This window comes from Canis lupus, chromosome 10 (genome assembly GCF_003254725.2).
Source record: "Canis lupus dingo isolate Sandy chromosome 10, ASM325472v2, whole genome shotgun sequence".
NCBI classification, from domain to species: domain Eukaryota; kingdom Metazoa; phylum Chordata; class Mammalia; order Carnivora; family Canidae; genus Canis; species Canis lupus.
Genome location: NC_064252.1, coordinates 21203390 through 21231132, shown reverse-complemented (window position 1 = coordinate 21231132; position 27743 = coordinate 21203390). Strand labels below are relative to the sequence as shown.

Sequence of the window (27743 nt, the reverse complement as noted above, 5' to 3'; positions counted from 1 at the left end):
ATCAGTAATTGCAGGATGTTCTATCCTCTCCTGTGTTGCTGAAAACCAGGATTCTGATATGGAAGAAAAGAGATTCCTTTGTAATATAGAAGAGATTAAAAGTCTGTGTGGTTCTTGCTTTGAGTCAGAAATATCACTAGGAACTCATGATGAAGTTTACCTTTAAGCCTGTCCACTGAAGAGGCCTGGAAGCAATGGCCAACCCAGCAGCACCGACCACATTGGGCATCTAGGCTGTGGTCTTGAAATACCATTTTCCACTAAAAAATAAATAAAAAAAAATAAAAAAACAGAACAAAAACAAACCCAAGACTTCTTGGAGAAGTACCTGGGGCAGGGGAAGTATAATATGAGGCTGGACCACCCTGTTGTTCCAGAGAGCAGGAGAGCTACTGACGATGGCTGGAGCCATCCTGATCTGTCCTCTGGCCAAAGATGGGAAAGCTCAACATCCAACAAAGGATAATGATTGCCATGGATTGAAATCCATCCGATAGTTTAAATCCATGAGTTGATACTGATATTTTAAAAAAATCAACTGGTAACCTCTGGATGATGATAGAGAGCTAGTTCATGATCCTGAAACACTTGTAAAAACAAGGCAAGAAATCAGGCATTGATCTGGCTTTTCTTCTATGAACGATATCCCGTGGTAACCAGATAGTGTATGAGGGGAAGCACCCTTTACAGAAGTGTTCCAACTAACACACTAAAAAATGATAGAATCCAACTACCAGCATTTTGCAATCCCCGATGAATCACTGGATCTAGGTCCTGAGCATCAACAGCTGCTGACGTCACTGAGAGAGAGAGACAAACAGATACCAAGTGCCCTCCAATGGATGACATACTACCAACTGTCATCTTGCCAAAGGGACTGGGCCTTCATCGGCTCAGGTCTGGATGGGGCAGCCAGCACGCCAGAAATGCAGAGGATGGGGGAACACGCTGCATTGCACCACAAGGATGCAGTCGGCATGTCCACATGGAGGAAGCTCTGTCGCTCAGAGGCTTCCAGTTCCTTAACAGATCAACTGTCTGGGAAATGAAGGGATAGAGAGGGAACCTGTAGATTAAAAAGGGCTCAAGAGACAGCACACTTTTCTCATGGACAAATCTAAATGATGGTGTCTCAGGGTGCACACTTGTGTGATACGAGCTATAAAGAAACCCAGGTAGGCGGCTTCTGGAACAGTCGGGTCAGAGGTCGGGGGTGGTGGGGGCGTGGGGGCATGGAGAAGGGTGCAGAGACGGGTATGGGCACATGAAGGGGCCTCGGGTGGCGGATGGAAGATCTCTTTCTCAACCTGAGTGGCGATTATAATACTCACTAAATTACATCGTTGTTCTGGGTAGGTTTAGCATCTGTGTTTTATTTTACAATAAAGAGGATTCAAAACATGTCTAGCTAAAATGCTCCCCCGTCCCGGTGTGTGGCATGACACTGTGGGTTTGACCTCTTTGTGCTGGGCACCGTGCTGAGCGTGGCATATACGCTCCCTCACTTACTACCCCCGAGACCCACCTGACCCAGGGCTCCGGGGAGGCAGGACCACATGTCCCACGTTTGCTTTGGCGTCCCTGGCGCCTCGCACCCAGCAGGCCTTCAAAACACACTTGTCGAGTGAGGGAATTCGTCTACAGTTATAGAAACTGACGCCCGAAAAAAAAAAAAAAAAAAAAAAAAGAAACTGACGCCCGGTCCGTACAGTTGGGCAAATAGCAAAGCTCCGCTTGTCCCTAGACAGGGCGGATGGAAAGCAGAGCATGGGTGCCGGCCGGGTCTGCAGGGAGGGCTACGTGGCATCCCCGCCGAGCAGCCAGGTCCACCTGGCCCACCTGCTGCTCCTCCTGGGACTTGGGTCTCCGTGGGAGTGGCGATTCTGACTTTCCCATCCACCTCTTGTGCTGTGGTTCCCCTCAGGCTCCGCCAAGAGAAGACAGACACTGTCCGCTGCATCAAGTCCTGCCGCCCCAACGATGTCACCTGCGTGTTGGACCCCGTGCACACCATCTCCCATACCGTTGTGTCGCTGCCCACCTTCCGAGAGTTCACCCGCCCTGAAGGTGAGTGGCTACTCCCACGGCTACAACTGGCGTGGGGGCCCCAGGGCAGGTCGCATCTGCTAGACAGACATCCCTGCGAGGCAGCCGCCACTGGGGCCTCCCGGTGCTTGAGCTGAGAGCTCGGCCCTAAGGAACTCCTCCCTGGTAAGAAGTAGACTTGCCTCTGCATCTCCCCGGTGTCCCCAAGAGTGCACGGCCTCATGCCGGCCTGTTCCTGGCTCAGCTCAGGAGGCCACTTCTTGTGGGTCACAGCTGCTCAGCAAACGTCTGTTGAGTGCTGGTTCTATGCTGAGCTCTGGGGCGTCAGGGAGGGCTTCTGGGAGGAAGTGACTTCCACGCTGGGGCCTAAGTGATCAGTAGGAGATAAGTAATGAAAATGGGGAGCAGAAGAAAAAAAAATAAAGAGCAGGGAGAGAGGAGGAGCTCTGCCAAGCGGAGCAGAACTCATCTGGAAAGGTCTGGAGGGGCACTGGGTCTTTGAGGAACTAAGCCAAGTTTTGCTGGCTGGAGCAGTAGAGTCTTGGCAAGAGCCTTGACTTGGGGTTGGGGCTTCCATTCCAAGGCTTCTGGGAGCCATCACAGGGCTGCACCTGATGCTATTTGTGGACAGAAATGTCACCCTGGAGACCGAGGCACTAGATTGTACCCAGGTAGCCCAGGGGTAAAGCAATGTTCCCAGCCCCACCCTGCAGGCGGCTCCTAGCCTGCTGTGTAGACCTGCCATCGTGGCACCCTTTCCGCCGGGGTGGGACCTGGGGCACGGCACCCTCCTGGCCCCTGGTGGAAGGCTATGCGTGGGTGCTGTTCTGCATGCCTTGCTTCGGGGCGTGCAGCCCCCATGCTGAGGCTGCTGTGGTCTCCAGCACCGCCTCCTCTGTGGGGTCTTCATCTCTGGCCTTGGGAGGAGCTCACCATGAGGGATTCATGCAGCAGATGTTGCCTGAGCCACCTACGTGTCAGGCTCAGGGCCAAGCTCAGAGGCTTAATGATAAGAAAGAGCCCCCTGACCCTCTGAGGGAAGGTGTCTGATTGAGCCAGCATGACTAATCCCACATCTACATGCTGTGCAGTGTTCCCTGGGGTAACACAGGAGCACGTCGGAACATAGCACCCGGTTGGGGGGTTGGTGGCAAGGGCAGGAGAGGCTCCCCGAGGACGTGGTTGCCTGAAAGGGCAGGTGGCCCCCTGCTCCCCTACCCACTAACTTGTTCCTCTGGAGAGAGGAGGCACAGGATCCCTGCAGGGTGGCACGGACGTGGGTTTTAGAAAAATCACTGACTAGTGTTTGCCTTGTGCAAAATGACAGTTTCCACCAAACCACATACAAATCCTTCCCAAACCCCTAACGGCCGCTTGTGTGGCCTCCCGGCCATGCTGCTGTGTGAGTTGATTCTGCAGGGAGTCGAGTGTGGCCAGAGATGCCCCTTAACATCTCAGGCCCAGGAAATCCTGACCTTGACCTTTAGAGGGAGGGCACTGGTGGTCTGCCCCCTTCCCTCTGCAGATGGGGAAACTGAGGCCCACACAGGTGCCATGTCCAGATCGCCCAGAGCCAGGTTAGGATGGGGGCCTGGTGATGAACACGGCCACCGAGCTGCCCAGCCCACCCCAGGAAGGGGCTTTTCTAACCTGCTTTGCCCCAGGGGCGGAGACCAGCCTGCTCTGTTGCCCTTGCTGACCTCTGTCCCCTTGTCCCCACATCCACTTCCCTCCCCCTTCTTTGCAGTTTCGTGAAGATTTATGACTAATTCCCGATTGCTCCCTGGCCCCCGCACCTCTATCCCTTAAGCTGCAGGACCTTAGGGAAGATCCAAAACCAATGCAGGCTTCCGTTTCCCGCTGATTGGAAGGGGGGTAGGCCATGACCTGTGAGCCCTCAGGACCCCACCACCCCGTCCATACAGGGCTCCCGGGCGCTGGGCTCTCGTGACCCAAGGGTGCATTGCCGGGGTTCCCATGCCGTGCTTCTCTTGCCAGAGATCATCTTCCTCCGGGCCGTCATGCCCGTGTACCCTGCCAACCACGCCGACATTATCTTCGACATCACAGAAGGAAACCTGCGGGACTCCTTTGACATCATCAAGCGCTACATGGACGGCATGACTGTGGGTGAGTGGCCGGAGACGTTCAGGTCCACCCGGACGCCTCCTCGTCCTCCCAGCCAGCGGCCTCGCGGGGGACCGTTTGGCTAGGCTGCTGGGAAACCTCTTTGGAGCAGCCCAGGTCGCATCTGAGCCTCCCTCCTCACACCCTCCCGTCCTTCAGGGACAGCTGGACCCCCCCCCGCCCCCCCCAAGGCCATCACCGGCGAGGAGGGGGATCTGCTCCTGCCTGTGCCGCCAGGCCTCCTGCCTGCCAGTGGGTGATTAAGTAGATCTCTGTGTCTCATGGCTGTGAACTGACAATATGACACAGGGGAGGTGCTTGTCTCAGGGCCCAGGTGGTCCCCGGGTCAGTGGGACCGGACCCGATAGGATTCTTATTCTTGTGGCACAACAGGAGGGATAGCAAACGGGGAGTCAGAGCCTGCGCTCTGGTCTCGGCCCCAGACCGCTCACCTTGCCGTGTGTCCTGTTATCCCTCCTGACGGGTCACACACAGCCCTTGGGCGAGGAGCCTGCTGGAAGCACAGACCAGGGCTGGGGCCGAGCTCTGGGGATGGGGGGCAAGATGGGGAGGCGCCGTGGAGGCCCGGGCAGGGAAGCAGGTGAGTCTGGGGAACTGGGTCATAAGCCTCTCCCGAACTGTCACTGGGGGGAGTGTGGTGGTGCGTGGATTGGAAACCATCGCAGCTCCCATTCGGGACTTAGCTTTCGGACTCTGAGTATTTTTCAAAGCAGCTGAGCATTGAGGGCCAGGCCCTGCCCTCACGTGGGCCTCAGCTCCTCCATTGAGAATGGTGGGGGGCGCATTGGGCCCCATGCTGTCCCAGGCCCTGGATTCTGTGAGCTGGTGACCAGAAGGAGCAGCATCCATGCGGGTGGCCCTGGAGCAGAGTGTTTGGGAACGAGGTCTCTAGGTGGCGCTGTTGGATCTCAGAAGCCGGGTCCCTGTGCCCCGGCCGTCCTCGACCGTTGTTAAACCCGCAGCTGGAGACAGGGGATCGTTATTCCCCTGTTGCCAAAGAGCCATTTATAGCGACTTTACAAGCTCTTAAATGGGTTTGCATGTTGTAAACATGACTGAGTCATTTAGGGGCTCCCCACCCCCAGCCGCCTCCTCCGCTAGTTGGCAGCAGGAATAATTAGTTAATTACAATTAATGGCACATTAGTCCTCGCTAGGATTCCACGGGGAGGGGAGGGCGTGCAGTTTGGCTGTCAGCAGCCATAAAACCTGCTGCTTACCCTTGAGTCACTGCCCACCCCGGGGCTGTTTCCCCCATGCTGTATGAAGAGGCCTGGGGGCCTGAGGATGAGGGCAGATGGTCGGGGGCTGGGGGCGCAGGGTCAGGCTGTGTCCCGCTTGGGCGGGGGTGGTGGCGACCCACCTGCAACGCGGGCATTCCTGCCAGCCCTGCGCTCCGATGCTAGGCCGGCGGGCATGGCTGCGAGCGGCCTTGCGGGGTGAATCCTGGCCTGGAACCCCAAGAGCTGGACTCAGAGCCTTCTGCTTCCCTCATTCACTCTCTCCATTTTGCTCCTTTCCCGAGCCCCCATCTGTCGCTGGGCCCGGGCTGGACATTCGTGGGGACAGAGGTGAATGAGCACCACTGCCTGCCCCCGAGGGCTTTGCATTCCAGCGGAGGAGAGAGGTGGCCCCACAAACGCACCCAAGGGCCCACGGGGGCTCCTTGCAGGGCTGACACCTTCCGTTCCCAGCTTCATCCCTCCTGGGTCACCCAAGTCGGGCCTGGCAGCAGCTGGGCCCAGATTCAGTGCCCACCAGTGCATTTTTCTAGCCACATCCGTGCTCCAGACAGACTTCACCTGGGAGCCTCTGTCTCTCGGCTTCCCATCCACTGGGGCAGAAAATCTCGGCGTGTCGGAGCCTGGAGGCTCCTGGAGACCATCCCTTCCCGCTTTTCTGTAGAGGGGTAAATCGAGGCCCGGAGAGGGAGGAGGGTGTGCCGGGTTTCTCATGGTGCCTCAGGGCAGAGCAAGGCACAGTGGGGAGCCCCTGGGAGGAATGTGGGTAAGGCCACAAAGACTGAGCGGCCGTCCCTCACTGCACCTGGTCACGCGTGCCCTGGTCTTTGGAATCTGGGCTGGTTCTGCGTGGAGGGGGGCCCGGGGTGGCCCTGGAGGAGTCGTCCTGCTTCCAGGTAGGCCCGGCACCCCCTGCCCCTCAGTCTATTGCAACACACGCATCTGACCAGGGTCCCAGAGTTTGCCTCCTGCCAGTGTCATCCCCCAAGTAGAGGCCGGAGGCCAGAGGAGTCCAGATGCCAGGGTCTCACCGAGGTGGGACTCGGGGCCATGTTTCGGGTTGGACTCTCATCTCCTTGCCCGCCGGTCACTCCCTTATTTCTCTGCTCAGGTCTCTTCCCACCTCTTTCCCTTTTCCTCCTCTGTCCCAAAAAACTCCTGTGTCCCCTGGGAGCTTCTGGGCCCCGGGGGTAGCTGGGCTGGCATTGCTGGCACTGGACACGGGCACAGCTCTACAGCGACAGGCCTGTCCACCTGCCGTGGCTGGTTCGCTGCTGGACTTGAGCCCAGGCAGGAGCGGCCTGCGAGCCACAGCCAAGCATGTTTACCTGCACCCCACTCAGCTCTCACAAGTGCCTCCAGGGATGGGTGTGATTGTCGCCCTTGGACAAAGGAGGGAAGGCAGATAAATAACCACCTGAGAGGAGCCTCTGAAACACTGTGGGGCCTGGGTGTTTGCAAACTTGTTTTTGGTGGCTTGGTTCTCATTTCAAGCAGTGTCTTAGACAGAAACGCTTTATGTCAGTGGAAGGGAAGAAAATGTTTTCCAGGGCCACTCAAGCCTCTGTATCTGCTGTGCCTGGCAGGATTTAGGGGACTCCTGGGCCCCGCGAGAACCAGTGTGCAGCCCCATGCTGCCTGTAGTGCCTGGGAAGGGACCCAGACCTACTCACAGGTGTTGGCTGAACACCTGCCCACTGTAGGCCGTGCCCCGTACGGGCACTGGACACCGAGGTCAGGAAGGCTCCGTGGAGGAGGTGAGGTCTGAGCTGAATCTCCACAGATGTGTTTCCTCCCCGCCACAACCCTGTGGGAGGAAGGGCCAGAGACAGCAAGAGGCTCGTCCTCCGCTCCTTGGCGTTGGGGACAAAGTGGGCCAGAGCTGGATGCTCCCCAAACACCTGGAGCCCACCGACTGCTCGGGCTGACTTGGGCAAAGTGACTGAGGGTTTGGGTCCCAGAGAAATAAGGCGTGTACAGGCTGCCAGGACCCTGAGGCCATGGAGCTCATCCTTGCCCCAAATAACAGCAGAAGAAAGTGCCCCGAGTCCACTCAGAACCTAAAAGGGCCAGGCCTTCCCCTAATGTATCCTTGAAAAGCCCATTCTTAGGGGGGATAAAGGCGGCTCTGCAGCAGGGCCGAGCCTGCTGTCTGCAGAAAGCCCGAGCGGCCATCCTCTTGCATTCCTCCTTAACCAGCTGTCAGTGAAAAATGAAGAAAGCATTTTTAGCTTGTGCAAAAATGCCCTCTTAATGCCTCAGGTATTCTGGGGCCACGACAAAGCCTCCTGCATCCAGCCCCGGATTCGTGCCTCTCTCTGCGGGCTACTGGCTGCAGTTAGGAGGTCCTACAGGTAGTAGCTCGGGATGGGGGGGCACCCTGGCTGAGACGGGCACGGGCAGGGTCCCTTCAGCACCTCCACACCCACTGCCGAGGGCCACCCCCTCCCCAGGCCACTGGGCCACGGCTGCCCACGGAGCCCCGGCCCTCCCTGCCACCCTCCCTCCAAGGACAGGAAATCTGTCTATACCAGGGGTCAGCTTTGCCAGCATTTCTGTGAAGACCTCCCTGCCCCGCAAAGCCAAGAGGAGCTAGTTGCTTTCTAGACTCATCTTTCAATTGTGTAGAGGCCCGCGTGATCCTTGGCCCGCGGGCAGGTGGACGGGGGACCTAGTGGCTTCTCGAGAAGCATCCCCACCGGCCACACACCCGTCTCGTGCACTGAGGGTCCTCGTGGAGCCCGAGCACCGTGGGGGCTGGGACCCCGCTTCCCCATCAGGCATGGACATACAGTAAGCGATCGACTACCCAAGGCCGTGCTGGAAAGACAGGAGCGCCCCGGCTCGCACGGGCTCCGTAGGTCACAGCCTCCTGTAGCGCGGACCCTCCCTGGCAAGAAAGGGCCACCAGGATGTGACCGAGCCATGATTCCGCAAGGTCCACCCTGGGTCATAACATCTCACATGTCCTGTTCTTACTGGAATCCTTCACGCCCGGCCCCTGGAGAGAACAGCCCTAAAACTACTAGGTAGTTAGCTCTCCCAGCCTCTGAAATGAGCTGAAATAAAAGAGATGGACTTGCTAATTGTTCTCCCCCAGTAGAGTGGGGAGTTTTGTTTTTGAGTCTTTGCATAATTACCGGGAAGGCTCTAATTGTGCTAAAAACGGCGAACCCAAAAGAACAAATAAGCGTCGGCATTCCCCACGGTGTCAGCCTCGGGCCTCGTGAGGTTTTCACCAGTCTTTCCCATTGACCTGGGCCCTGAGCGTCCACGCCCCATGGCTTCGGAGACCCTGGAAGTAAACGATGGCGTGTAGCTTTCCAGCAGGCGCGAGCAGCAGCTCCCCACGCAGGCTGCTCCCCTGAGCTGCCCGCGTGTCTCTTCCAGCAGCCGTCCTCCCTTCCCTCTGATCACATCGAGGAATCTGCAAGCAGCCAATGTTGGCCGCGCCAACGTGGCTCCCTGGTGCCCGGGCAGCCTCAGGGCCGGAGTCAGGGGGGTTGGCAGTGGGCATCGCCGGGGTAGGGGCACCGGGAGTGAGCAGTTAGCTGTCTCCCCCACTCCACAGTGCTTCCTGAGCACCTACTATGTGCTGGGAGGGGAGCACGCAGTCTCAGCCTCTAGGGAGGCTGACCGTCCCTAGATAGTGGCAGGAGAGCGCAGAGGTGCTGTGGGGGCAGAGCCTGGTCACCCCACTGGGGCAAATCTTTGCATGCTGCATGGAGGAGGCAGCCCCTGGATGGTGCAGCCCTGGCTGGGTGAAGCGTCAGGGCAGGCTGCCCCAGGACCTTGTCTCCTCCCTCGGTGGGGTGGTGTTTTAAACATCCTGACCGTATATATATACGTTTCAAGGGGGTGGGTGTGGTCTTAACTCAGAAAGTGTGGCCCTGAAGCTTCAAGACAGCCTCTCCCACGTGAGTCTTGGTCTGTCTCTGCCCAGGTGTCACTCGGCGGGGCGCCGTCAGTGTGGGCGCAGGGCAGCAGCTCTCAACGGTAACCTCTGAAAGTTCTGGGGTTTGCAATAATGTCACGCTCTTCACGGACCCAGGCACCTGGCAGCACAGGGGCCAGATGCAGGTCGGGTTTTGATCCCCGGTGACCGCACACCTGCACATGCGTGCACACGCACCAGCTCTCCCTCTGCTGCCCACCGAGTGTGTTGTACCTGGAGGTCTCGCCGACGCTGTCGCCCTACCACCAAACCTCCCGTGTAGCCCAGGAAACACGTGGAGGCCTCCTGTGGCCAGGCCTCGGTCGGCTCTAGGAGCCTGAGGTAGCTGAGAGGGATACATCCCACACCATCTGCTTGCTCCCAGCCCGAGAGGGAGGCAGACACCAAACCAGAGGCTTCCCGTACAGTGTGGAATGTGCTGGACATGCAGACGAGAGGCAGCCCAGCTGGCCTCGCAGAGCAGTCAAGGGAGGCTTCTCGGAAGAGGTAACGCAAGCCTTGGGTCTTGAGAGCCGAGTAGGGGTGAGCCAGGCAGAGGTATCCCTGGCCCAGAGGCAGCACAAGAGGCAGTGGGTGGGAAGCACCCTGCACAGCCGGTGCTACCAGAGTATGGAGGATAAACTACGGGAGCAAGAAGAGAAGTGGCAAGGGGTCCCAGGGCCAGGCCTCCACGGACTTCTATGGCCAGCAGGGAGCTACTGGAGGTCTGCCATGCTCCTTGGGAGGCTCCCACTGCCCGCAGTGCTTCTAGATCCCTCTGCAGCCTCCTGCAGCCAGAGCTGGTGGTTGTCCCCACTTCGCAGATGAGAAAACTGAGGTCAGTGGAACTAGGCTGCTTGCTTGCCAGGGCCTCTCAGCTGGGGAGCATTTGAGGATGCAAGTTAGACCTGAGCCACCTGTCTCCAGGGCCTCCCACCCCTGTGGACCTCATGGCACAGCCCTGTTTTCATCTGGTCTACACCAGCCAGCATCTATACCACTGGCCTCTGTCAGCAGCAGTCAGACGGGGTAGGTAGTGAAGCCTCTCCTTTTGAGCAGCGGTGGTGCTCCTGGCCATGGGGTCTTGGGCCTCGGGCCACCCCTTTGTGAGTAAAGAGCCCCTTGCTTGTGGGCAAGCCCAGGTGGTCAAGAGGTGAGGTTTGACCCATGCTGAGGGAGGGAGCAGGCTTCTCTGCTTCTCCACCTGCACGGTCCTGACTCATTTTTGTTCCCACAGGCGGCCACACCAGGGGGCCACTGCTCGGCACCCTTGGGCCTGCCTCTTCCCAGTCTGCCCACAGGGGGCAGGTGAGGGGGGTCCAGGGCTGTACTGGGGGGCCGCTCAGCCCGGGGCTGAGCTGCACCCCTTATGGGCACTTGCAGCGAAGGGGGTTTGTTGGTGGGCTGGGCAGGACGCTCTGGCTGGAGACTCGCGTTAATTATAACCTACGAATCTGAAGACAAATTCGGACCCCACTCCATTTGTGAATTTGTTCCTGGGAAAGCCCTCGGGTCCGACAGTGTGTGTGCACGTGCAGCATGTGTGTCTGGGGTGTTGTGAGTTTAGGAGTGAGTGTATACAGGTGTGCGTAGGCATGGGTGTGGCTAAGGGTTGGCATGAGGATGCAGATGAGCGTGTGGACGCACACGGGGTTTGATTTCCAGATGTTTGGTACTTGCTGGAGGAGGGATAACACCGTAACATCAAGCCTTGGCCTCCCGTCCCCGATGCAAGGCCGCCCTGAGCCCAGGGGCAGGATCTGGAGGTTTTGCTGGGGAGTGGGCAAGTCGCCTGGTGCCCCCGTGTGCATCCCCTCATCCCCACGCACAGAGCCCACCGCTTGTGAGCACCCCTTGCGCTGCCCTGCGGGATGGTGTCGCTGCTTCTGTAAGAGAAAATCAGAGGGCTGGCCCCGGGGCCTGCAGCCAGTGCTTCAGAGCTGCAGCTCCCAAGCAGGGGGGCCTGCCCCGAGGTCCTTGGCCTCGTGGGCAGCTCTGAGGGCCCCAAGGTCCCCGAGAAACTGAAGCATCCCTGTTCTTGCCCCGGGCACTGTGGCAGCTAGTCCTGTGCTCCGTAAAGTCTGAATGAATGGAGGATCACGTGATTGTCCCACTCACCTTAGGGATGGTTACCTATGTCAGGAGTAGAAGGGATGTGCCCTAATTATAGACACCCATTAACGTAATTAGGCGAAATGATTATGTGAAAGCTCCTAGCAGCGCCTGGCGCACAATGAGTGTGCAGAAAATGAGTACTGATGGGACTGAAACTTCTCCGGGAGATTTTTAATATATGTAAGGATTATTACTGGTTCAAGTTTACCGTTCACTCTGTTTCAAGGTTATCTTTTGAAAGATACTAGTAGTTGGGGGTGGCCCTCTTGGGGCAAAATGTGATGGAGTCTCTGTGGCCGCAGTGCGAGCGCTGGACGTTCTGGGCTTGATTCCTGCTTCACTGTTCGCAGCTGTGTGACCCAGGCAACCTCTCTGAGCCTCAGCCGTCATCTCCGCAAAATCGCCGTCATACATGCCTTGCTGGGCTAACAGCCACCCGTGCGTATTTGAACACAGCTGGGTGGGTCGTTAGGAGATCCATGAGCGTCAGCGAGGAAGCCCTTTGGAGCTGGAGCTGGTGAGAGCTCGGTGCCCCCTGAGGGGACGACAGGCCAGGGTGAGGCAGCACCGAGAGCGTTCACCCCAAAGCGGCTCCGGCTCCCTGGGAGCTATCCTGGCGGCCTGGGCGGGCAAGGCAGGCCAAGCCGAAGCGGGGTGCTGGAGGGCCTGCCTTCCAGGTCGTGCCATCCTCGACTTACCTCACTCAACAAGAACATCCCGAGTTCCTGCTCCAGGCCAAGCCCTGGGCTGGGTGCCCGGCGGCAAACTGACACCCAAGCCACAGAGCCGCTTTCACGAAGCTGCCTCCTGGCCTCCCCAGTATCCTGCCGTCCGAGCTCCTGTAGGCTCCGTACCTGTTCATGTCTCAGGGAGAGAGAGAAGTGGGGCGTGGCAGGGCCGCCGCATCCAGCTGCGTGTGCTGTGCACTGCCAAGCCCTAGTGGGGTACCGCGTGCAGCCTCTTCCATGGGCAGTGCGTGCGCAACATACAGACTGGCACGCTGCAGCCCTGCTACAGCTGGTGAGCGAAGATGCCACCTCTCGGCGCCTCTGCCCCCCGCCAGAGGAGGCCTCTTTCAGAGCAAAGTGCTTGTTTGCCCAACCATCCGGCTTCAGGCCACCATTGCTGGGTCCGGCCGGCGGGGCGCAGATCCCCTCTTTAAAATCATCACCCCCTAAGGGGTTAACCATGTGCGGCTGACCCTGTCCTGCAGCCTGATTCAGAAAGCTTGGCCCGGGATCAGTACACATTACAGATGACATTCAGAAATTCCACCTAAAAACAACAGCGCGGCTGTCCCTGCCGGGTGACGAGTGATTGGCCCTCTCCCTGCTTTCACGGCAAATCCCGGGGATTAGGCGCCCTCTCTTCTCCCGGAGGCGCAGCCCGCCCGTCACCCCGGGCCACACCCTGGCCGGCAGCCAGCGTGCTTCCCGGGTGCCGGCCCCGCCGCCTCTGGGCCTGGGATGCGCCGCGGCCTGACTTCCCCCTGAGGGTGGAGGGGCAAGGAGGGCAGGCGGGAGGGTCCCTCCGAGGGGACAGGGGACGGGATGAGGGTGAGAGGCGGCCGTGAGCTGGGGGGCCTGGGGCCCCGCGCGCACCTGACCCCGCAACCCTGCAGAGCTGGAGCCCTACGGGGAGGGCGCTCGCCACCAAGCTCCCAGGCGCAGACTCTCACAGCTGATGATGCCTCCAGGCAGCCCCCCGGGCTCACGCTGGACCCTCCCAGGGCTCAGCGGGGCTCAGTGCTTTAGAGTCCACCCAAGTGGCGCTGGCAACCCTGCTCCTGCCTTTGCTGCCCCAACGGCCCAAAGCATCCCCCCTCCCTCTGCAGTTATGCTTCCAGGTCATGGCAGATGGTGCTCTAACCACTCAGTTCCTAACAGTGCAGCCAGGGACCCTCTGCCATAGCTCCCCTCGCACCCCTACAGCCAGCCGTTGCTGGGACTGCCGGCTGCCCAGCCACAGAGACATCCTCAGCACTCTCGTCCCTTCTTTCCCTCCACTGCACTCCAGCCACACCAGCCCGTGCCTCAGGCCCCTCTCTTCTCCTGGACATTAGCTATGATATTCCCCTCTTCCTCCTCTGGGGACACTCCTATGCACCCCTCAAAGCCCAGGTCAGTGCCATCTCCTCTTGCCTGCCCTCCACACCCCCACAGGCGGAGCATTCGTCTCCTCCCCTGTGTTCCAGGCACCCTGATGGGCCTCTTTAGGGACTCTTCTCATATCCCTTCTTCCGGCAAACAGTGTCTGTGCCCTGCAGGGGCAGGTCCTGGCCCAGGGGACACAGCAGGACAGACAGACAGGCAGGCAGGCATGAATCCCTGCCACATACACATTTTATTCCAGAGGGCAGGAACAGACAAGAAACGAGTAGAATGTGTTCATGGTCAGGGGAGGCGAGTGAGAGCAGAGGAGTGGCTATATTTTTTTATTTTTATTTTTTTGAAGATTTTATTTTATTCATGAGAGACACAGAGAGAGACAGAGAGGCAGAGACACAGGCAGAGGGAGAAGCAGGCTCCATGCAGAGAGCCTGAAGTGGGACTCGATCCCGGGTCTCCAGGATCAGGCCCTGGGCCAAAGGCGGTGCTGAACCACAGAGCCACCCGGGCTGCTCAAGGAGCAGCTTTAAATTTGGTCGTCGGAGACAGTTGTCCAACACCCAAGGGTCCTGAGGTGAGGTGTACGATGACTTAATACTTCCAAGGCTCCCTCTGTGTGCAGGCCCAAGGCTCTCGTTGCCAGCTAGGCCGAGGTGATGGTGGACCCCATGTGGGTCCAGCAGAAGGGGTGACAGGGAGACAGATTCGGGCGTCACTGGGAGGGAGTGCCACGTTTTGCTCTGAGCTGGATGTGGAGCAGATAACCACACAGACTTTGGTCTGAAAAAGAGAAGACTGGCGTTGCCGTCTGCTGAGGCGGGAAGGCTGTGCTATGGGAGCTTTGGGGAGGCCAGGAGTTCAGTTTGGACTCCAGGATCGAGGTGCCACGGCCCCACGGTGGTGCGATGTGGAGTAGATGAGCTTGGGAGAGGTTAGCGTGGGGACGGTGGTTGGAGCCAAGACCCCACGAGCTCACGGAGGGAGCAGCTGTGGACACAGAGAGCAGCGGCCAAGAGCAGGCGCCACAGGTCGGGCAGGGTAGGAGCCCGGAGCCCGATGTCCTGGAGGAGGGGTCGGCATTTCCTGGAGGACGGCACACCCCTTGGATTCGGTGACACCCAGGCCGCTGGTGACCTTGGCAAGGCCCTCCCGGTGGACGGGGTGGAGGGGAGATGCTCCGAGCAGGGTCGCTGGAGGTCCCTTCTGGAAGATCCGTGAACAAGAGCAGAGAAATACCCATGCCTGTGGCCGGGGTGCTGTGCCCGTGGCCTTGTGCATTCCTGCCAGACTTGCTCTTCCACGAGTTGTGAATTCCTTGAGGCAGGACCTCCAGGGGCTCACCTGTGCAGCGCCCCGCTCCATCACCCTGCTTGTTTTCCTTTCTTGCACACGTGCGTGCACACACCCACCACACGCACGAGGAGGTCACCCAGGCCCGGCCCCCGGCCCGCTGCAGAGCCACACGCACCTGCTGACTTCCAGTCACCATGGGGTTAACGCGAGCCCAGAGCAGAGGCTCCGTGTTCCCCCCAGGGTGACCGCTGACCCTCCTACCGCTGCTGCGGTCACCCACCTTTGGAAAAGCCTTCGATATCAGCGGGCACATTCATAAATCATTCTTTATTAAAACAAAACAAAAAAACGAACTTGTTTTGGCCAAAGAGCAGTAGAGGCATGTCCTGCAAACTCAGAAGGAAAGAAAAATTTGATGATAATTCGGGTCTTACAGCAGCCTCACCTGATGACCGTGAATGTGCCAAGGACCCAGACACTCATCGTCCCCCCCTCATCAGGAAGAGTTTCCCAGCCTCGATGTCGGGCGTTTCCAGACGGACTCTGCAAGGAGCGTCCCCTCGAGGCGGGGACTCGGGACCCCAAGTGGCGTCCTAGTTATCACCGTCATCGGACTAATAGCTAACCCTCCAGGGCCCTGCTGGGTGCCAGGCCCTCTTCCAGAACATTAGAGATGCTGCCTGTAGCAACCTGGCAGGTGATTCTCCCCATCAACAGAGGAGACACTGAGGCACGGGAACAGAGAAATACTCATGCCTGTAGCCGGGGCACCGTGCCCGTGGCCTTGTGCATTCCTGCTGGACTCGGTGGCATGCTCAGGAATGCGTGCATGCTGTCGGGACCCCATGTGGGGTTCCTGTGCCGTGACCTTCCCGTGCGACCCTGGGCAAGATGAAGGCCTACTCGGGGGGTCCAGCCGGGTCCTCTGCGTATCTGAATTTCTGAGCACTCCCTGCCCCTGGCCCCCGCGCTGTTCTTTCCAGACTAACTCCCTCTCGAAGCTTCCGAGGGCTGCAGTGTCCGGGCTGGGGTGAGCACTTGTCCCAAGCTCCACCGAAGCTGCTCTCCTTACTCCCCAGCCTCTGCTGCCACACCATCCGCAGGAGGTGCTCAGGTTGGTGTTTGTCACCACGGCACCCAGCATAGTGCACGCCCAGACCGAGGGCATCGTGCTTGCAAAGGAGGGAGAGGGCACCGTGCTGTGGTCGGGACCTGGGCTTCGGGGTGCCCATGCTGCATGCCTGCGCAGAAGGAGGGCCCTCTGGAGAGCGGAGGGCGGGACCTGCCCCTCTCTGGCACCCCCAGGTTTCTAACTCTAAGTCAGGTTGACAGCAAGGTGAGCTCCACCTGCTGTGAGCTGGGGGCCATGGTGGGTGAGACGTGATTTTTTTTTTGGCAGAGCCACACCACACCCCCAGGGTGCAACCTTTGGATTCGACCTGTGTTCTGGAAGCCTGGGTGCAGCCACAGCAGGGCAGTGGGCCCTGACCTGAGCAGAGCGGGGCCGGGCCTGGAGCAGATGGGGGGTCTGCAGAGTCTGGCAAATGGAACCCGTCTGCCTCCGTGGTGACTGAGCGGGAGGGATGGAAGCCGGGGGGCCGCTGAGAGGGGTCCCAGTTCTCTAGAGCTGGAGGACAGCAGCTTTGGGGCAAGAGGCCATCTGGGGAGATGCGAGTGCTGGTGAGCTTGAGTCTGGGCCGCAAGGACCCCAGCAGGCAGGTGGTAGGGGCAGGAACTATTTCTCATCCCTCCCGTCACGGCCACATTTCTGGCCAACTCCGTTAAAGTCGGTGCATTAGACGGTGAATCCTTCCAGAAAAGTGCCCGGCCTTCTCTTCCTCTGGTGAGCCACGCAGCTCGGTGGAAGGGGCGGTGGCCCGGGGCCGGCTCCCTGATGCTCAGAGCTCACGCACTGGACCCACCAAGCCTGCTTCCTCCTACAGGAGCACACACGACAAGGAGGACGGACCAGTGGACGGGAGTGGGCGGCCCGAGGACAAAGCACTGTGGAAATGTCAGCTTCCACATGAGGGAGGGTGGGAGGGAGGCAGGGAGGCCTAGCGCAGGGCCGTGTCGCTCTCCCAGACGGGCAGGGTGGCTGCGGGGCTGCTGTCGCAGCTGCCTGCACCTGCCCCGTCCAAGCTGCTGCAGCTCACGGGGGGCCGCTGGGGGCAGCATGTTTCTAACAGCCCAGGAGTATGGATGGTGAGTTCTGCGGAGACATGTCGAGTGCCAATTGGTATTTTAAATATGCAGCCCAGACATCTGTCCCCCTTCCGTCCAAGCCTGGGTTTTCTCAGGACAGGAAGAGAAGACAAGGTCTCGGGAGCTCAGTTCCCCTGCCGCCGATTACAGATGTGACTGCTTCATGGCTCCTTTCTCCCGTGCTTGACCCGGCCGAGGGCAGCACGTTCTGGAAGATTCCTGCACATCACGTGGCATTGTGAGGAGGGAAGAGACGCGGTGGGGAGGTGGGAAGAGCTGGCCTTTGGGGTCAGTCCCAGCTGGATGGCTTCCAGAGCTGTGCACCGTGTGACCTGGGACATCAGGCCTTCAGAGCCCCCTCTCCTCCCCCCAGGAAGGGCGGGGATGGCCTGTTCCCCTCCGCACTGTGGTGAGGACTGCAGAAGCGATGGGCATAGGGGATCCACCCCTTCCCCTTCCCCTTCCCCTTCCCCTTCCCCTTCCCCTTCCCCTTCCCCTTCCCCTTCTCCTGCTGTGTGTCCCTCCCCCAGACCATCCAGGCTCTAGTTTTGTTCTGTTCTAAGTAATCTCTAGGCCTGACATGGGGCTCGAACTCGCAAGCCCGAGATGAGTCGCACACTCTTGCCTGAGCTGGCCAGCGCCCCATCTAGTTTTCTGGCTTTTTTATATCAGCATACAACATACAGCAGTGTATCTTCGTTTCCTCGAGTTCTCCTCTGCCACTCGTCTACGCCCATAACCCTCATGTGCAGGGATCGTTATTTGTGCCAAAGGAACTTGAGACATGGGCGATGATTTGCTCCTTCTTGGTTGCCCGTCATGCGTGTGTTTGGTGTGACCGCTTGGGTCTCCTCTGACCTAGGGGTCGTCTGTCCCTGCACCTCGTCCTCAGGGCCCGGCGCTCCCCCTTCCTCCCGGCCCTCCCTGTCCTGGGCTCTGCGTGGCAGCCACCAGGGCCAGACAGTGCGGCCCAGCTCTCCCTCGTCCCCACTCCCCCGACCACCACGGAAAACTCGGTGACCATTGCCACTGTGCGTTCTTTCCCCACGCTCCGCTTTCTGGGTGACACTTTTCCATTTTATAAACTGTGCTTTGTGCTTTGGTGTCACGTTCATTCACTCATGCGTTCAGCAAATGTGGGCTGAGGGCCTCCTGTGCGTCCGGTACAAAGTAGAACGAAGGGCCCTCTCTGTGCCACAGACCAGAGACACAGGAGTGGCCAAGAAAGATAGAGCCGTGGGGGGACTGCTGGCCACCAGGAGAGCAAATAGCTCCCTAATCTGGTTTCAAGCAGTGACAGCTTCTCAGTCTTTTTATGACGTGGGCTCGTGACTTTCTTACCTCTATCTTTGCTAAGCCGGGTCTCTCTTAAAAGCACAGTTAATGTCCACTGACATGAGAGAACCACAACGTCTCTTGATTCATCACCTGGTTTCCTAAAATCCTCTCTGACAGCCCCGTTCACGCCAGTATTCCTTGTCAGTCGGAATCACAGGACTTCTGGGTTGAAGGCTGAACTCGAGAGCGCACGGCGACTTGCACAGGGTCACACCACTGGTCAGCACGGAACCAGCCGAGGAACCCACGGGTCTCTCTCTCTAGTTCAGCGTCTCACTGTGAGACCCATGCAGACAGCTCCATCGCTGCTTTTCATCCTTGCACACAACAGATGGGCATCGAGTGCCGCGCCAAGCAGCAGACGCCGGGGGATGCCCGGGAGTGCCAGGAGTGCAGACCTCAGACCCCATGAGGTGATGAAGGTCCCCCTGTTGGACCCATGTGCTTCGTTTCAGGTCCTGGATCCGGTGCCTCAGCTGCAATGCACAAAGCAGAGACGAGACGTGAAGGCGAAGTGCCCGAGGGGCCTACATTTTTCAAAGGGGAAAAAAAAGGCTTAATTATATCTTTAAGAGGCACAGACACGCCGAGAAATACCAGCAGCGTCTGAGACCCGAAGCAGAAATGCCAAGGACAAGGATTTGGAAGATTAACGCAGTTGAACTCGGCACCACGGCCTTTTTTTTTTTCTTCTGGGGCTCTGGAGAGCTGGGGAGGGACACACCCCAGCGGGTCAGACGGACACGCCAGGCATGATGGAAATGCATTTTGCTGCCAGGCTGGTCATTAAGTACCGTCCTTTGGAGCCTTCAGTGGCTCCTCCTTCCTTCAGGACGGAGTTTTGTCTTCCCTCCTAGGTTGGGGGAAAGCTCAAGCTCTGCTCTTCTTTCTTTCCTCTTGTCTTCTTTCCTCCTCCGCCTTTATCCCACTCAATAATCATGATGGAGCTCCTACTGTGCCCCGCCCCAGGCCCTGTGCTGGGGAGTGTGGGACAGAGATGAACCAGGTGCAGATGCTGCCCCTGAAGGAGGAGCCAACTGTGTAGCTTCCCTGCCACAGGCAGATGTGGCATTACAGCCAAGGGACACCGGGTATCAGGTACCCCAGGGCTGGGGAGGCTTCATAAAAGAGGACATAAGCAGTCCAGCTGGTCCCCAGTGCCTGGCACATAGCAGATGACAATATTATATCTGCAGAATCAAGTCGATGGGTGGAACTGGGCCCCTGGGGAGGCTTTCCAGTCTCTGCGGTGCCACAGATGGGCAGCATATCTCTTTCTTCCTCCCTCCGTTGTTTCTCAGCAGTAGGAAGGTTGTTGGTGGTTCTGAATGAACACTGGTCTAGAGTCAGTGGTGGGGAGGAAGCCAGGAGATTGCAGACCCAGATTCCTGGTTCTGTGAGGCCCTGGGAGCAGGCCGTGACCACCTCCTTAGCCTCATCTGCCTTTCTCTCCCCAGGATTGGCACTGTTCTGAAAACTGGCCTGAACCATCATTTTGGGGGGTTTGTGCATGCCCTTCCTGCTTCCTAGGCTCATAATTATTCTTCAAAATCCAACTTAAATGTCTGTAGAATCTTAACCCTTACCTGTGCAGAATGTTATCTAATGCATGGATGGATGGGTGCATGGGTGGGTGGATGGATGGATGGATGGATGGATGGATGGATGGATGATGGATGGGTGAGTGAGTAGAGTAGGCAGGTAGATAGATGGATAAATGGTGGATGAATGTGTAGATAAATGGATGGATAGATAAATGGATGGATGGGTGTGTGGGTGGATGGATGGATAGTGGATGGATGGATGGGTGGATGGATGGATGGATTGGTAGGTAGGAAAGCTGTAAAGAAGTAATACCAGGAGAAGGCCTGAGTTTGGTCAAAGGGAAGACTAGGAGGTGAAATTCAAGCTTCAACTACCTGGGAATGGAGGGAACATGTTCACCCAAACCAGAGCTCCAGGGGAGGCGTGACTGGGCAAAAGAAGTAGCGGTCAGGTCCACAGAATGGGTGTGGCCTGGAAAAGGAGCGCTGGGTTAGCTGGGGTGGTGGTTAGAGGTGGGCATTCAGGGCAGAGGAAAGGGGTAGAGAACTCCTTCTCGTGAAGTGGGGGGAGGGGCGGTGCAGAGGGCCAGGCAAGGGACACACTTCTGAGCTATGGACATCCACGCCTTCTTGTTTCACACTTGCAGCACGCGTGTTTGTACCGCCTTAATCATTTCTCTGGTTAAATGCAAAGCCCCTGCGGAAACCCCGGCTCTGAATGTGACCTGCATCAGAAGCTGAGCCCACCTCCCAGCGGCCCTCCCAGCACCCCTTTCACTGACGCAGCCCCTGGCTCCTTTCTGTGCCTCTTTTGTCGCAGCACTCAGCTGTGGCCGAACAACGAGCCACTGCTTGGCAGAGACCAAACCTCAGAAAGCGCCCAACGTGATAGATTCAGATGCAAGCACTTTCTACACATTCGGGGCTTTCCTTTCAGTACGATTTTAAAATCAAATCCAATAAAAATCCCCAATACTTGCTCTATTTTTCCATCATGCAAGAAATCAGCCATACTTTGAAAATCAGATCCCATTTAAATTGGAATTAGAATGCTTTTTGCTGGACAGTAATCATTTCTGAAGGGGACAGAGGAGTATGTCCTTCTGCTTGTTTTGTTTCTGATTTTGAAGGTTGCTGTTTTTATTTTTTTATTTTTAAATTTTATTTATTTATTCATGAGAGACACGAAGAGAAAAGCAGAGACACAGGCAGAGGGAGAAGCAGGCTCCGTGCAGGGAGCCTGATGTGGGACTCGATCCCGGGACTCCGGGATCACGTCATGGGCCAAAGGCAGACACTCAACCGCTGAGCCACCCAGGTGTCCCAAGGTTGCTATTTTTAATCCCTGTTTCACAGAAGAGCAAATTAAAACGCAGGAAGGTTAACAAACTCTTCTGGGATCGTACTACTATTCCCTGTCCCCTCTCTGAGCCATGAGGATAGCCCATCATTTCCTTTACATACTTAACTTAGCGCCATGCTTGGCACACATATACATGCCTAGAAACATCTATGGGTCTGAACTGTTCATGCTATTCAAATGTGTGTGTAAAATTTTTTTATAACATTTCTATTTTACATATACGTTCATAAGTACATTTTATCTTTTTATATAATCATAAATTTATATAAACATTTATATAACAGATATATTGCAGTTTATATAAATTTAAAATATATAATTACTAATTTTATATATAATACAATAATATTCATATATGTTAGGTTTTAATACATATATTTTAAAGATTTTAAATAAAATAAACAGCTTTTTGAGAGAGAGAACATATACTGGGACAGGGACAGAGGGAGAAGGAGAAGCAGACTCCTTGCTGAGCAGGGAGCCTGATGTGGAACTCGATCCCAGGACCCTGAGATCATGACCTGAGCTGAAGGCAGACCCGTAACCAACTGAGCCACGTAGGCGCCCCTAATATATTTTTAATAAGTATATTTACATATTTCATATTATGTAGTTATATATTTGGCATTACAATAATAACAAAGTTATTTAGAATATATATCATGCATTAATTATATGCTATATAAATATAATAATGATACATAGAAATAAATACACATCCAACCACAGCATGCAGACGTATACCCTCCACTCCACCGCTCCTCTGTCCTAAAATAGTTCTCAGGCTCCTGCAGCCTCTCACCTCTTCCTTGGAGACCTGGAAACTCCTCTGAGCACTGGAAGCAGAGTCATGGCCTCTGTCCCCAGGGTGGGTGAAGTCAGAAGGTGACCCAGGCCACTGAGTCTGGTGGGCACCACTGTGGGCCCCGGGCCAGGGGTGGGGAGAGGGTGACAAGAAGCAGGGAGGGGACACAGCAGGGGAGGCACTCCCCACGAGCTCCCCGCCCCCCCCCCGCCATGACCCAGCCTGGATTCTGTGCCCAGAGCAGGGCAGGCGGGAGTGGCCGGGTCATGGGGGCCGCTGGCAGACGGAGGGCCACTGACAAGCCTGCGTCTTTAGCAGTGAGCTATAAAGATGTTCGAGGGCGTTCACCCAGGACAAAGCTACAATGTCACTGCCGGGCAGGGGCAGAGAAAGGGTGCTGACAGCCTGCACAATATCTCTCCATCAGAGCTAAAGCCCCTGTTTACTTAGAATAGCCTGGAATTCCACCCCTGCTGCTGGGCATTTCACTTTTGAAACATAAGCCCGGGGAGTGTAAGGGGTGGGGGGGATGGCACACCCAAACTCCCCTTCTGAGCGTGAACTCGGTGTTCCTAACCGGGACCCCGCGCTGGTGGGGAAGGGCCTTCGTGAGCGGGGGACTCCCCAAGCCCATGACGCAGCAGAGGCGGGCCCCTGGGCCTGGCTGCACTGCCCCGCACGGGGTTCCTGAGTTCTGGGGTTCCTGGGTTCCTGGGTTCCGGGGTCGGTGGCAGGGATGTCGGTAGAAACCAGCCTGGAGTTTGCTGCAGCAAACCATCTGTGGTGATCTCTCGGCACATGGTTGTGGAGCTACAGGCCCCAAGCCTGCTCTTTGCCAGCACCGTGCAGTGGTGCAGCCGGACAAGGGCCACTGGGCCACTCTTCCCACCCTCGCCTTCAGTGATGTCACCTCAGGAGCTTAAGATCAGCCCAAGAGCCACCCCCTACATCACATGACCCTGGGCAGGCCCTAATATCAGAGCAGGTGGGATGGAGAAAGGACTCTGGACATCATTCCTCCCTAAACCTTAGCAGCTTCTTTGCCCACTCACTAGGGATCAGCCAACCTGCAGACTTGGCTTGCGTTGCTTCCTCTGCAGGAGGGGGACCCCCTCCTCCAAGAAGCCTTCCCTGACTCCCTCAGACTCCTCAGCTCTCCTCCACTCTCCCCTGCTGGACTTCTATCAGAACACTGCCCCTACTTAGCTCCTCCGTGGGCTTTAAGCCAGGATTCTGTGATTTTCTCTGTATCGCTGAGAACGCCTCGTGGTGCCTATGGAGGAATGCACGAACGCACGTGGAGGTGAAGAGCTGAGCCCTCGGTCTGGCGGGGAGGTGGCCCTGCACACCCAGAGCTCATACCTGGGGCAGATGCTGTGCTAGGCCGTCTGGATCGGGCGGTGCACAAGGATGGGGTCACATGGTACCGTCTGCTCGCTGAGAAATCAGGTCCAGAAAGGGCAGCAGTGCGTGCACAGTCCAGCCGGGGTAATACCCACCCCAGGAGATGGATTGTGCCGGTGCCCTGAACTCTGAGCCCTGGTGGAGGAGGCTGCCAGTCCTGGCCTTTGTGTGGTCCCTCCACTGCCGCAGAACCCCCTGCCTCCCCAGCTGCTACACACATTGGTTTCTGCTTCCCCGGAACCAATACCTGTCTCCCCTCCAGCACCTGACCTCCTGCCCATCACCCTGGCCAGGCTCCACTGCTCAGGCTGGACCTGCTCTGAGGCTCTGTTGGCAGAGCCACCTCTTGCTCATCTGTTACAATGAGCTCAGGTGTCATCCGCCACAGAGGCATGGACCGTGAGGGGTCCAGGGGTATGTGCGGTGGGGACAGCTGTGCTTGGATAAAGGGCTTCCAGGACCCCACTGTGATCTTCAATATCACAGGAGAGAGGATCATGTCTGCTTTGCTTCTTCCCAAGGGTCAGGACTGGGACAGTGGGTAGGGAGGAGGGGGACAGGCGTCTACTGGGCATCCACGCCACACCAGACCCATTTCTAGGCTCTTTCAAATCCTCTGTCAGGTAGATGGCCAGGGTGAGCTCACTATCATTTGTCCCTGGAGGTGGAAGCAGAGCCCCAGGGCGACCCCTGGGAGGTAGATGCCATGCAGGGGACTCAAACAGTTGGCTCCGCGTGGGAATGTGATGAGGTCTGAGACGCCTTCTCTTCTCTCCCCAGGTATTGTGCGCCAAGTACGGCCCATCGTGGGTCCGTTTCATGCTGTCCTGAAGCTGGAGATGAACTACGTGGTCGGGGGTGTGGTATCCCACCGAAACGTTGTCAACGTCCACATCTTTGTCTCCGAGTACTGGTTCTGAGGGCCCATCCGTGGTGCAGCCACACCTGTGCCTCCAGGCCAAGTCATTGCTACAACAACTATGCCTGTCCCTCTTGACGTTTCTCAAATTAACATATTTGTTTGTAGCGTTAGGCCAACATGTATTAAGCTGGGCCAGATGAATAAGTTCGTCTGATATATTTAAATAATGAGTCCAATTACTCAACTGTTTGTTGAAAACATTGCTGTTTTTTTTACGCCAAGGTTAACATTTGCTCTCCTTCTCTGCCCATGGGCTGGGGCGTTGCAAGGGACCAAGGAAAGAAAGACATTTTTCGGGGGGCAGCCAGTCCAGATGCCAAGAGAAATGCGTTTCTTGCACTGACTGTATGAAATTTGACATTTGGTACTTTTTTTTTTTTTTTTTTTGCCAGTTGGATGTTGTATGTCCAGTGACATGGCTGTTGTCAGGTAGCAGGTATGACCAGTTCTGCCCAGAAGCAGCATGACACAATGCCTTTGGGGAACACTTAGAAGGTGCATTACAGTTCTCTGGAAGCAGAAAGAAATTCCTTAGGAAAGACACAGCCTGTTGGGTTTGTGTGTGGATTCTGCGTGGTCACCAAGAGAATGGCTGGGTTTTCTCTGCACCCTGCATCCATCTTTTCTTATCAGAGTGGGAAAATAAACAGTTTTGTGATTTTCCTCTCGGCCTGTGCATAAGAGTCTTTCAAGAATGGGGCTCTCCACTAGCACAGCACCTGGGAACGACCCCTCCTCCCTCCTGGGGGGATCCTGGGGTGGGGCCTGGCATGTGTATAGGAATAGCTTCCTACCCATGTCATTTCTGATGCTGCGCCCACCCTCCGAGAAGTGTGGTTCAGGCCCACTCCACGCCCCGCATCCTGCCCTGCTAGGCAAGGCCTGGAGCTATGGCTCCTGAGAGTATTCCTTATGGGATTCTGGTCCCCTCTAGAAATCCCTGGGGAGAAATAACGATTCTCTTCAGCAGGAAGCAGGGACCACCCGTGCACAGTGAGTCCCCAGGCACTTGGCAGGCAGTACTTCACTTATAGCTCCCAGAACCCCCGTGAGGTGGGCGTGATCATACACAATTTTGAGATGAGCAAACAGGGCTCAGAGAGGAACTCAGCTGCCCAAGTCACACAGCCTTTTAGGGACAAGGGAGTCAAATTCAGTTTATCTGACGTCAAACTCCGTTCCTCTGTGAAACCCTGCGTCAGAAGAGACACGGACAGGCTGGGTTTGTAGGGTGTCCCGACACCCTCAGCATTGGTGGTGGAGCCAGGAGCTCCCTGTGCTCGGAAACACACTGGCATCCACGAGGATTCAGCCCCAGGGCCCCTCACTTCCTTCCACACATGCCTCTCCTCCGGATCCTCCCAGGGTTTATCCCATCTTCTTAGGCATGAGCCCCACTTGTGGCTCAGAGCCCGTCTCCTCCCATGCTCCAGCTCATCTCCACTGCCTGGACCCTGGCAACAGCTGAGATCTCAGCCCCACACGGGATTTCACCCTTATTGGGATGTCAACATGGCTGGTGTTTGGATCATTCAAATGAGCACTACTCCAACTCTGCGGGATGTGGACTCTGGCCACCTACGGGAGCTCCCTGCGTGTCTGAGGTCACTCATTTGGGACACTGGTCTGTCAAAGCCACCCCTGGGCCAGCCAGGCACAAGACCTACTGGGGCCTGGGCACCTTGAAGTGGTGGGAAGGGGGAGAACAGGTATGGATGGGACTGGACAACCCAGGGAGCCATCTGAGCAGTTCTGGATGCCAGTGAATGGGGTTCTTGGTGGGGAAGAGGAGACCTGGGGTCTCATCACAGGGATGGAAGCCTCAGGATGATGGGCAGGAAGTGAGAAGGCTACTTGGGGTTCTGGTTTCCTGCTTGCAATTTGGGGACATGTGTGCGGGAGCCAGGCCATTGCGGGGCCCTGGCAGAGGGAGGTGTCTGGGCTCCCCAAGGCCTGCCTGGGGCAGGGCGGGAGGACAAAGCAAGGACCCCTGGAAGAGGCCTTCTCACTCTCTTTATGGGTGGAGGGCAAGCGCAGAGGGCAGGGAGCTGCTGGGTGGGGACGGAGGGGGAGAGAGCGAGCTGGGCCCTGCCCTGCCTGACTTGGGAAGCCAGAGAGGCTGGGGGCGGGGGGGGAATGTCACCTAGGCCGCAGCGCGGGTCCCTGCTGTCGCCCAGCCTCGCTTTCTGCACCTGCCAGGTGGAGGCCACGATCTCAGCCCACCTGCTGGGCCCTTGAGGGCAGTGCTGGAGGCCGGAGCACGTGAGGGTGCGGCACCTGTCAGGTGCCAGGTACCTGCGCACGACCGTAATTCACTCACTGTTCAAAGGCATGATGATGATGATGATGATGATGATGGCGATGATGGTGGTGGTGGTGGTGGTGGTAGCGATGCCGCTGTCAACCAGGCCATACAGGTGCTCTTGACCATGCATGAAAGATTCGGGAGACAGTTGTGTAGATTACACACCAGCCCAGTTTTCCAAATTCAATGTCACGCTCCGGCTTGGGCACCTGATGGACCCATAAGTATCCAACCCATTATTCCTGCAAAGTAATTACTGCCAGGGCCCAGCTTCCCCCGCATTAAGGGACCAGCTAATGGGGACCGGCAGTGCCTCTGGGCCCCAGGCTGCAACAATCCCTTTTTAATTGCGGCCTCAGAACAAAATAATTGAGGGGAATCACTAAAAGAAAAGCAAATTTATAAGCAGGGTGAGAAGGCAAACGCTCACAGACACCAGACCAAATCATTTTTGCTGATTTGGTAGTAGAAGAAAGTTGGAGGGAAGATTCCAGAAGGTCTGTGCTGTGACTCTTCTACCGAGAAGCTGTGTCTGTTTTGAATGAAGGATACCTACACCCATGTTCAGAAGAGCACTGCAGCCTTGTGGCAGGACTGCCTGGGTCACTGGGCATCCCGGAGGGACCAGGGTTAGGAATGGCCGGGCCCAAGGAAGTAAGCCAGCTTTCCTAGGTCCTAGCAAGGTTCTCCAGTTTGTTCAGGTGTGAAAAACGCGTGCATGCACACACATTTCATCCTCAGTCCCTCTGCCAGGCCAGCTCAGGGCCATCTTCTCCCAAGAAGACACCGGTCTCATCCCCTGGGATGATCCTCCACTCACCTCACATCACTCCGGAATTCACAGTGTGACTGCCTGTCCTGAGCTCGATATACCAGCCTGTAGCCACAACGCCAGTAGCCCCAACATACTGGATCTGTGACTTGACTTTCTAAAAATTTGCTATTGTAGAATTTTTAAAAATGCATTAAAGTA

At 57.0% G+C, this 27743-nt stretch overlaps 1 protein-coding gene across 4 annotated transcripts in view; it reads left to right on the top strand.

Moving 5' to 3' along the window:
* Positions 1-25128, top strand: part of FBLN1 (fibulin 1) — a 117220-nt gene extending 92092 nt beyond the window's left edge. For all 4 annotated transcript variants that reach the window (XM_035696264.2, XM_035696263.2, XM_025456542.3 and 1 more), the window contains 3 exons: positions 1925-2067; positions 4045-4176; positions 24324-25128. In XM_035696264.2, coding sequence (XP_035552157.1) covers positions 1925-2067; positions 4045-4176; positions 24324-24463 — 415 coding nt within the window. In that variant the 3' untranslated portion in view covers positions 24464-25128. The remainder of the gene's footprint in view (positions 1-1924; positions 2068-4044; positions 4177-24323) is intronic.
* The last annotated feature ends 2615 nt before the right edge of the window (positions 25129-27743 follow it).